Source organism: Gouania willdenowi, chromosome 22 (genome assembly GCF_900634775.1).
Source record: "Gouania willdenowi chromosome 22, fGouWil2.1, whole genome shotgun sequence".
NCBI classification, from domain to species: domain Eukaryota; kingdom Metazoa; phylum Chordata; class Actinopteri; order Blenniiformes; family Gobiesocidae; genus Gouania; species Gouania willdenowi.
This window is the reverse complement of record NC_041065.1, coordinates 7098259-7110133: the sequence shown is the minus strand read 5'-3', so window position 1 is coordinate 7110133 and position 11875 is coordinate 7098259. Positions and strand designations below refer to the sequence as shown.

The 11875-nt window shown below is 36.9% G+C and overlaps 1 protein-coding gene across 1 annotated transcript; it reads right to left on the bottom strand.

Moving 5' to 3' along the window:
* Positions 1-927: 927 nt before the first annotated feature.
* On the bottom strand, positions 928-10058 carry mtres1 (mitochondrial transcription rescue factor 1). The gene is made up of 4 exons (XM_028437676.1): positions 9978-10058; positions 6031-6457; positions 4337-4409; positions 928-1492 (listed from the first exon to the last, which is right to left on the bottom strand). Exons 1-4 carry the CDS (start codon positions 9994-9996, stop codon positions 1310-1312), a joined length of 702 nt encoding a protein of 233 aa, XP_028293477.1. The 5' UTR covers positions 9997-10058; the 3' UTR covers positions 928-1309.
* Positions 10059-11875: the final 1817 nt, after the last annotated feature.

Below are 11875 nucleotides of genomic sequence, written 5' to 3'. Positions count from 1 at the left end.
GATTTATGTTTTTAAAAAGATTATATACGTGTGTTTTCAACAGCGATTTTAGAAAAAATTAATTTGGTTGGTTGAATTCTATAAAAAAAAAACTGGGTCACGATTTAATGATTGTGGTAAAATGTGGGTCCCAGGGTGAAACCAGTTGAGAACCCCTGGCCTAGATTACATAATTGTTCTATTGTTGTCAGATTATAATGTTTAAACTTCTATTTAAATACCAAAAAATCTCTTAGGTCATTAGGTTACTGTCTCAATAAGTGATATTTGAAGCAGAAACCAGTGCTGATACAGTAATCATAAAGATGTGATGTATCTTGAATGCCGTTACTAATATAGAATTGTGCTACCACTGTTTAGTCCAGTTAAGCCTTATCATAGAATTTTATTTTTTAAAAAATAATTAATAAAGAGGAATCCTGGTGATTTATTTCTAATAAAAAGGTAAATAGTGAACATGACTGTTTTCTGTAATGTCGTCGACATACTTTTTACTGGTATGTAACCGACAGTCATTGGTTTACCTGTATAATTGTGAGGCCAGACAGAAACTGGTTTTATCAGAACCACCACTGTGATGTCCAGTGGTAAAGCTTGGATTAAACAGCTTTACCACATGATATTTCTTTAAATTAAATGAATAATCTTGACAAACTCAGGATGTTGAATATATCATGAATCTTTGTTTTAGGGCCTGAAAGATAACTGATTTGTTAACTTAAATGTTTTAATATTGTGCGTATAGTTTATTTTGGACTTTTCACAGCTCAAGTTGCATTTGTTGTTTTTAATTATCATGGTTATCCTGCTCAACACATGACCTGCCACAGTTCATGTGACTTTTGCTCAGATATTTCACAACTAATTTTCTTACTGTGTATGTTATTACATTTGACATCACATCATGGAATCAATGAATATAAGACATTGATCATAATTACTTTTATTCATGTTATCATCAATTGGTGTTACTGATTATTTTTTAATGAATTTTATACATGAAAACAAAAAAATACAAGTCAAGCAGGCATAAACAGAAAGAAAAAAATAAAAGCAAACCAACACCACACATTAACTGTTTGAAAACAGCTTATTACCGATAGAAAAACAGCATGTTTAAAATAAAGTAAAATTCAGCATGTTTTTTGTGGCCTAAACTTCCAAGATTATGGAGGTGGATGAGCAAAAGTAATTAATGGTTAGGTCCACAATAACTGTTACACCTCCTTTTGCATCCAAACATGTCAGTCATCCATGTTTTATTTCTCTGGCTGACGGAGGAATTCAGCTCTCCTTTTGTTTTTTGAGTTCATGACTTCAAAGCCTCCTCCTTGGGAAGCTCTAGATTTTTCCAGCGGCGTACAGAAACTTTGTATTTCTCCGTCTTTGTGGATTCGCTCAAAACTTTTTTGAGCATAACTCGCATCACTGTGACCGTGTTTTTGTCTGAGTTCACCGACAGCACCAGATCCAGAGTGTCTCCAACTTTAACCTGAGCAAACAAAAAAAACATTGAAGACAATTTTTGAACATTAGGTTAGATCAGGGGTCTCAAACTCAAATTACCTGGGGGCCACAGTAGGCAGAGTCTAAGTGATGCTGGGCCGCATCAGAGGGGTATTCCATAAAGCGGGTTATGTTCAAACTCTGAGTATGTTCAGGCTGAAATGAGGGAAACTGAGTATTCCATTCCAAAAAGCGAGGTATGTTCTTCTCTGAGTATGTTACCCGGGCAACATTGTCCGTGAACTAAACCTGGTTGCTGGCAGGTTTTAATCAAAGAAACCCTGGGTTTCTACCTGGCTATCGAACTTTCTTTTTGCGCTCAATGTTCATGTATTTTGTGATGACATGAACATCATGACATTGGTAGATGGTAGAAAGTGCCAAGATAGAGAGCGGAAAAAAGGCGATTGCCAGTGAGGCGTTTACTATCCGTCGGGACAGTGGGACATTAGCCGATTATAGCTGATATAAACCATGGGACGCAGCCACACAGGTGGCTTTTATTTTCTATAATAACCCCATGGAATCAGCTGTACGTTCCAGCCAACACCGATGTTTCGTTGATTATAATCGAGGCGGGTAGGTCCCTTGTGAGCCCCCAGCCTCGGAAGCGGGACGGCGGGTGCGAGATGGCTGGGTGGGTGGCTCCAACGGAGGTGTGCTTCCCTTGGTGACATCATCAACGCACAATGCTGTAAAGTGCCATTCATATTGTAACAGACTGGTGATATTGACAGGTTTTCAATGTAATGAGTCCCTGGGACCCACAGGTGGTGATTTGAGTGGGTCTCTGGGAAATGCAATGGGTCCCCAATAAAAAAAAATGTATTTCTTTCTGTTTCTTATATTCTTCTATTTCTTAAATTGTAGTGTTAAACTCTCTTAATGGTGGTATGATATGGCTATAATTAGCAGATGTATTCATGGATGTTCAAAATTTATCTGAAGTTAAATAAATACAATTCTAAATCTGAAAAGTTTATTGCACAACATAAAAGAGCACCAAAATAAATGACTAAAATTCAAATGAAAACAAAATGGTGTCTGTTGTACAAAAATAAATGATCAATAAAAGTGCTGATTTTAACACAAACAAAACATTCTCATCACCATGACAGTCAAAAAATAAATTGTCACCAAAATAAGACAAAATCATCTTGTCTGAATATCAACTAAATCAAATGAACTGAGTCAATCACTATTAAACTTTTAGCACAAAAATGGAACTTAACTACTTGCAAAGTCTGTTGAGAAAAATAAAAAGATGCGGATATGTTTGTGGTGTATTATAAGCAGCTAGTTAGCTTGCTGATTGTTGTTGTAGCGGCTAAACTAGCACGTACACAAAGGGATCATGTCTGCGCTGATTTAATGCATAAAGGGGTCTGCTGACGGCTTGGTTTCTTTTGCTTGTTACTGTGATTTTAAACATAAGTTGTTCACAATGTGTCGTTTTTCATGGGAAAAATGAGGTGCGTCCCTAAGACGCATGGATAGTGGATTTAATGCGTCCTTTCAGATTTTTAAGTGTCAGGGACGCAGGACACGTACCTTGCAACATCACTGTACTAGGTTCTATGTTACTGAGTGATGTTCCACCTGTAGTTTATTCAAAGGGTACATAATGTTTTAACGACTTCCATTAAAGTCTGATAAACCTTTGATAACAGCTCGAGTCACGTCATTACAATACAGTATAAAATACACGGGCCGCACTAACATTACATTTTCACATTGTCCTGCAGGCCACAAATTATCATACCGTGGGCCGCGAGAATGAGACCTCTGGGTTAGACAGTACTATAATGACTGGTACTCAAGCTGAGAGATATGGGCCTAAATTCATATCTCATTTTTTTTTCTAAAAATGTCAATATACGATATAAATATCGATAAGTTAAACTCTGGGGTATCAAACTCATTTTAATTCAGGGGCCAAATACAAAGTAATTTAATCTTAAGGGGGCCACAGATTTTATGCAGGAAAATTAGCTATTTTAACATTAACGTAACCGTTAAGGAAGCAGGTTTGTAATCAAAGGGTCACCGATTCTAATCCAACCTGTGTCAACAATGTCAGATGTTGATCAAGTCCCTTAACCCTAACTGCTCATGTTGTCACTTCGTGACACTTCGCGTCCGCTAAATTAAATTATAATTGTAATGTAAGGTGCGGACAAATCCAAGTAATAAGTGACAGATATCGGTCCCTGCAGGATTATGTGACCAATTTTTTTAGAATTTGTGGACATTATGTGAAATATTTTGAGGAAAATTGACTTCTTTGAACAATTTGAGATTTAAAATGACTGCCGTCATGGGATAAAATCATTGGAAAATTGCAATCCTCCAAATATTGTGGAGTTTCATTGATTTTATGTATTTAGAAGTCCTAAGATATCTATAATTGAAATATTTGGCATTTACACAATAATTCATGTTTTTTCTGTTTTTTACTTTCTCCTGCGAGCTGAATTAGATGGTCTAAAGAGCCAGATTTGGCCCGCGGACCTTGGGTTCAACACATGTGGTTTAATTGAAATAAAGTCTTTCCAGGAAGACAATTCTGGGTTAAATGTGCTGATGAAATATGTCACAGACACATTTATTAACAAAAAGCAGCTCAAAATGTTCCATTGTTGGCTTTTTCTCCAATAAGGGACAGCACGTGTGAGTGAGTTCTGTAGTGCGGCTTGTTTAGTGACTATTTTAATACAAAATAAGCTATAAAATATCGATATAGGCGATATTGTAATTTTCTATATCGTCAAAATAGAAAGCTTGATATATGGCCCAGCTCTACTATGAAAACTGCCACAGCTGCACCTACCGTTTTACTCTTCTTAATGAGTTTGTATCCATTCAATCTGAGATTATTGCTGTAGAAGGCATCCTCGATTTTACTGTGAAAAGACAAGACAAGATTTTTATTTTCAGTCAAAGTCAACAGAACAGGTTTATGTTTCCACAGTTTTTCTGATTATTTCTAACAGATCTGGGGATAAACCAGTCACTGTGGTTTGGAATTAAATCTAATTTCATATTTTTTACTCAAAGGAATATCAAACACACTCGCCTGGTGAAACAGAACAGGAGATATGAAGACGAGCTAGTACAGACACCTTTAAAACACGTCCCAGAAGGAGGACAAGGACTACAATGAAGTGCTAAGGATTGTGGGAAATGTAGGATTTTAGTGGAAACTACTACTCGGCAGTGCGCTAGACTAGAGTATGTAAGCTCTGAGCAGAGCGCACAGTCCGAGTATGTTTTAGCCTTTCAATTTATTGGTGCCAACATTTTATCAAAAGTAAAACTCTTTCTATAGTATAATCAATACAGTAAAGTCAATAGTTGGGTTTCCATTACAGATTTTCATAAAATAAAAGCGCTATTTCTAAATGTCAACAAAGTATGATTGCGCTTTGAATGTATTTCCTTTGAAGGTTGTTTTGGAGCCTCTTAACTATTTTGGAATCGATTAATCTAGTACTTTATCGATCAAATAATCAAATAAATGTTTTTGTGTTTTTAAGCAACCAAAACAAATAATGCTTAACAAAAATGACGTAGCTGTAAATTGATCAAGCATTTGGCTTTAATTTCTCAAAAAACAACAACATTTGGCTCCAAAACTAAGACCGTTTATTTATTGCAATTTTACCATGTAGTGTTATTAAGTGCCAGTGTCAACAATTGAATAACAATACAGTTAAGTCAACTAAGTAACTACAAACAAATAATATATCATTTCTGGGGTGAGCCTATTTGCTATGGTAACCTAGAAACCTGTGTGTGCATGTGTTTGACAAACACTGGATTTATGTTTTTAGCAGCTGAGAAAATTAATTTATCTTGGGCTTAATAAAGTATTTCTATTCTATATCCAAATATTGTGCTTCTGACATTATTAGAATTGTCACAGTGATGATCAGACACTTCAGAGCACAAGCACTGAGAAGTACCACAATATTTAATGCTACAATTTCTCCAATTTAATCAAATGTAAAGCTTTTAAGGCCTTAAATTTGGCTACATCAAATATAATAACTTACCTTTTTAAGGATTTAAAGAATGTCTACCCTGACTTGTGTGTACACGCGTATGTGCTTCCAATCACACCGCTTATTACGTCTCCTCCGCTGGCGGACACCGCTGGTACGAGGCTCCGCTGCTACACAGTCCGCTGGGTTTAGCCACGGTAGCAATCCGAAGCTAGAGTTGCCGCATCTACCGGACTATAACTGTTTGATTTACCTAAATCTAAGATTGCCTGGCAGTCGTAGACTATTTTAGAGTAACTACGCTGCAGGTTCACTGAGAAATTATTAGAACTGACTGAGTTATATATATAGGCGATATCCCGGATATACTTACCCAGCTTCATAGTACAGGCCCTTGATGATAGCTAAGGATCTCAGACATAGTGGATTAAAAAACCCTTGTAAGGACAGATTGAACTCAACAGTGGTACAATAACGCTTCCTTTTCCTGTAGTGATGGAGAGATAAGTGACAGACTCACTTGCGTGCCATGTCCAGGCCAGCTTTGATGATGACATCATAACGAAACGACTGCACATGTTTCTCCATGTCTTTATAGTCCTTTGGCACATTTGGGTCTTCATCCTCATAATCGCTGTCCTCTGTGTTGTCCTCGTCTTCATCCTCCGCCTCCTCCTCCTCCTGCATGCTTCTAGAAGTGTCTTTCTTCTTACTGCTTTTAAACCGTAGCTGGTGAGCAGAACAGCTCCTGATGGCATCCTTGTAGCGGAGGGTGGGCACAGCAGAGCAACCCCACAGCTGGCGGGTGTGGATGGTCCTGGGACACCACTCAGTTTGCCTCAAGCCATACCCCACAGCACGCAGGTGGCCCGGGTTTAATCGCCCCAGCTGTCTCATGGCAAGGACCTGCACCACCAGACTCTGCATGTTGGCTCCCCACCCACTCACTGAAGGGAAAGATCATCACATGGTTAGGGCTGGGCAATATGGACCACATTTCAAATCTACATTTTTTTCTCAAAATGGCGATATACGATATAATTTGTGATATTTTTAACTCAATAAAGTCTGACCAGAAACACAATTCCTGAATAATAAAGTTATGATATATCCTACTCATGTAGAAGTAGTTACTTGATTTAAGTTTTACTCAACTACAACTACAAGTAAGTCATATATAAAATACTCAAGTACAAGTAAAAAGTAGCTCAAGTAAATAGTACTCAAAGCAAAAGTTACTAGTTACTTTCGGCCCCCATGTTTATTTTTGGTAATAAATCGTTGCCACGGTTCCCTTGCATACAGTAAACATCTCATGTATAAACTCAAAAAGAAGAGATTAAATCTTGCACAATTGGAACTTAATTTACTTTCAACAAAGGCATCTGTATAAAACAAAAGGTTTGTCAAAATGTACAATTCTTTTTCGTTTTTTAAATAAAATGAATTTAATAATAAGCTCTATGTATAGCTACATTTATAAACATTTATGAAGAAACCATGAAACAGAAATAAAAAAAAAAATAATCAAAAAATGTTGTCATTTACTCAGTAATGGTTGGGTGTAGAAATGTAATGAATTACTTTACTTCTTTTAAAATGTACTTTAGTACAAGTAAAATTACTGATTTAGAAATATACTCAAAAAACTACAAGTACACATAAAAGCTACTCAATTACAGTGACGTGAGTACTTGTAATCCATTACTTTTACCACTGCACAATTCTAGGTTAAATTGCTGATGAAAAATGTCACACAGGCACATTTATTAACAAACAGCTGCACAATACGTGTCACTTTTGGCTTTTTCTCCTCTAACATTTAACATTAAAATTATATTTTTACGAGAAAAAAAAAAATCACAAATTTCACAAGTACAGGTATTGCCGTAAATCTGGTCAAAAGTAAAAAAATTCACATACGTTTTTTTAAACGTGGTTTGTTGCTAAATTATGCTGTTTATGTTAGCATGCTCAACTTTACAATCGGGGCCCTGTGATACAGGTAGTGGGTCTGTGAACAGAACCATCATTGGCCACAATGTGGCAGCAGTGGATCTATGTTGCTCATCAAAACAATGTTTTGTATCAGTGTGTTTGACTTATGACTTGATAGTACATATCAGATAGAATAAAAGCACCTTTAGTTTTGTTACTTTATATATGTCTATGCCAGTGTTTCTCACTGTTTGTCACATGTGTGAATGAAGGCGGGTTGAAGGAAAGGAGGCGGTGATGACATTTTTTTGGGCTGTCTAGAAATAACGAAACATGGAGTTTTCCCAACGCTTGTAAATGTCACTGAAATCCGTGAAAATGATAAAGTTCACTTTTAATTTGAAACACCTTCATTGATAAACAATGTAACAGGTTGATTTCATCAGATTATTGATCCATATTATTGTAATATGACTGAGTCAGTTAAAATCTCTTTCATTGATCATCATCATCTTCATCATCAACATCAACATTATCACTGTAAAGCGTGACTGAGTTAGATCCTCTGGAGATATGAAGAAATAACTCAGCCGCAGAGCGTCCTGCTTTAATACAGAGGGATGAGCCTCATTAAAATATGTGTGGGAACAATTTATGGTCCATCCTCATCTGCATATGACAGCTTGTTTCACTCTGTAGTGGATTAAACTGTGACTTAACGTCGGACATATGAAAATAGTTGAATCCCTGTGACCAACGTGGACAGAAGTCTGCGTCTGTCAGAGTTTTAATTAATCACACAGCAGCAGCTGAGTGATCACAGCTGCTGCCCACGCACAAGTCCGTGTGGCTTCAAATGCGACTAAGTCCATATTTACAGTGCAATATAATCACCTTATCGGGGCGCTGCACTTATCCAGGTTAGAGGTGCGTATGAGGAAAAGGGTTTACGCACACCGAAGAATGCGCGTAAAGCCAGATTTGAATGGGAACACCCACATTTCAGGGCTGCTCCACCTACAGTGCGTAACTGCGCAACACAGACTCACTACATGACAACACAGACACACTACATGACAACACAGACACACTACATGACAACACAGACACACTACATGACAACACAGACTCACTACATGACAACACAGACACACTAAATGACAACACAGACACACTAAATGACAACACAGACTCACTACATGACAACACAGACTCACTACATGACAACACAGACACACTAAATGACAACACAGACACACTAAATGACAACACAGACACACTACATGACAACACAGACACACTACATGACAACACAGACTCACTACATGACAACACAGACACACTACATGACAACACAGACACACTACATGACAACACAGACTCACTACATGACAACACAGACACACTAAATGACAACACAGACACACTACATGACAACACAGACTCACTACATGACAACACAGACACACTACATGACAACACAGACACACTACATGACAACACAGACACACTAAATGACAACACAGACACACTACATGACAACATAGACACACACTAAATGACAACACAGACTCACTACATGACAACACAGACACACTACATGACAACATAGACACACACTAAATGACAACATAGACTCACTACATGACAACATCACTAAATGAGAGAGAAAAACGCACAGGATCACTATGAAATACACAAAAAATAACACAGAAACATACAAAATGACATAATAAACAACCAAAAACACACTAAAAGAATAATTCAAACAATACCAACAACACACAAAAACAATGACAAAAACACACAAAATAAGACAAAAATATACTGAATAATAAAAAGAACAAACTAACAACAAAACATAAAACACAAAATGATGATAGAAAGGATCTTAATTTAAACATGAACTGTAAATACAAGGATCAGTTTGTTCCACATGAGGAGGGAGATGAACGTTAATGATAAAAAAAAGTATAAATCTATTTCGATCCACTTATTTACAAAATTAGATTCTTTAAAAAATGTGTTATCACTCATTCATTCCATCATTATGCTCTATAGTTGTTTTTTAACAGAATATTGAGCAAAAGAGGTACTAACAGGGGCCAAAGAGGTGTGAGAACCACTAATACTCAAACCATGAATCAATATTTTTGTCACCAGATTCATTGGTGTTTAAACTCAGATTATGACCTGAGATTAATGACTTAATCTTTGTGTTAGTTTTACTTTAAAGTCAAACAGTATTGTTGCCTGTAGATATACATTAGGTCAGAGACCACACTTTTAAATTTTTAAAATGTCACTAAAAGCTAATGTTGATGATGTCATTACTCTTTAGGACTTAATTCATCGAGTTACATTTTCATGAGTGTCCGTCTGTGACACGTTTATCAGAGAACAACAACGGCTCCTTTTACATGGTTAATACTATTATTATTATTATTATTATTATTATTAGCGCTGTTCATATGTGATCTGATAAACATAGTTAAAATGAGGTTAGAGTAGTTTAGTAGAGACACTCACCCACAGAGTAACCTTTCATAGCACACTACACTTCCGCCTGACCTGTCCTCACTGTAGGAGACGCACATACACCGCCACCTGTCGGCCTGGAGGATTAAATACAACTCCTCCTCCTCCTCCTCCTCCTTCTTCTTCTTCTTCTTCTTCTTCTTACTCAAGTAAAATTATAGATACTTGAATTAAAACAATGACCCTGGTAAAAGTAGAAGTATTGAAGAAAAAAAAAGTGCATGCTACTAAATGTACTGAAGTAAAAAAATAAAACAAATGTCCTTTCAATAATAAGAGAGGGTTTTTTAACCAGCAAATTCCATATCTTTGTAGAATACTGGTATATGGAAATTAATTTAATTTAATTTAATCTGTTAACCTTTATGAACACCTTGAAAATTTAGCACTCATTATAGATCAAATTTGTTGATAAAATGTTTCAACAAAATAAATGCAAATGCACAATTAAACCCAGAGCATTTTTTAAAAGTGTAAAATGTTAACTATAAAACTACATGCCTAACAGAAAAAACTAAACCTACCAACATTCTTGAGCTGGTGCTTCTTGTCCCTTTGTCAATAATCTTGACAACATCAAAACAACAAATACTTATTCTAGAAAAAAAAAAAGGTGATTATAAAATGGGGTCACGACCCAAAAAAGTTTGGGAACCCCTGATGTAATGTCACATACAATGTAGCCCTTTTTTGATGAGATTGTTTCTCTGTCACCACTAGAGGGTCGACTTACATCATCGGCTAATGTGTGGCAATCCATGGAGGCTCCTGACTGCTGGTCGATTTATATTCTAGTTTACACTTTTTATTTCTCATTCATGTACCCCCTATGGCAATTTGCATACCCCTGGGGGTACCCGTACCCCACTTTGGGAACCTAGGGCCTAGACTTTTGGGTATTCTATTAGTTTACTTCAGCCTGTTTTAATAAAAATGTTTCCATGTTCTTTTGTTTTCTGTTTATTTGGTTGATTTGATTTAGTTTGGTTATGTTTTTGCAGCTGCTTCACTGTCCAATACAAGTAAAGGAATCATACTCTAAAGCAGGGGTTGCCCGCGGGAACCGGGTAGCCCGCATTAACCACAGGTCACAGATTTTACTAAACTTGCTGCAGATTTGGTGATTAGATTGTGATGTTTAAAAAACAAAAGAAGTCTTATTCATTAAAAAATAAATAAATAAATAAAAAATTAGTTGGTGTCCTATCTTCCAGGCAGAACACTCCATTCTCAGTTTGCTGGTCTTCTGGAAGTTCCTAAAGTGTCTAGAAGTAGAACAGGAGGCAGAGCTTTCAGCTACCAGGCTCCTCGCCTTTGGAACCAGCTCCCAGTCTTAGTACGGGAGGCTGCTAATCGCAAAAGTATATTGTATAATAGCGTTAACTTAACCACTAGGAACAAATATTATAAATAGTAGACCAACATTATTTCAAACACCTCCATCTACACATAGTCCTCTATGGGTGATGTCCAGGTAGACACAGTCATGCCACTTCTGATCCTCGTTGTATACCCACCACACTGCCTACACACCATGCAACATACTCCTTCTCATTCCACTCACACATAGTCTAGCAGCAGGTGTTTCCATACAGGCAGACCTGTATCATGTTTTTCTGCAGTCTGTGCCTTCTCCTCACCTATCTCTCTCTTTTCTGTTTCAGGTGTCTTGAAGCTAGAGTTGACAGTTCCTGATCTGTGGTTCACGGCTCAACTTATGGGACACTCTGATGTTCTATCTCTCCCATCCTGTTCTGTTCTCCTCCTGTACACCAACCCAAACCAATCAAAGCAGATGGATGCCATCTCTGTAAAGACTAGTGCAGCTACAACCACCATTGCCAAATCACTGATATTTCTACAATTAACAAGAAGACCAGTGACGTGCC

Coding starts and splice junctions, on each gene's coding strand:
- mtres1 (XM_028437676.1), bottom strand. Junction 4,410..6,030: donor GGCCTGGACATGGCACGCAA/GTGAGTCTGTCA, acceptor GTCTTTTCACAG/TAAAATCGAGGATGCCTTCT. Junction 1,493..4,336: donor TCATTAAGAAGAGTAAAACG/GTAGGTGCAGCT, acceptor TTGTTTGCTCAG/GTTAAAGTTGGAGACACTCT.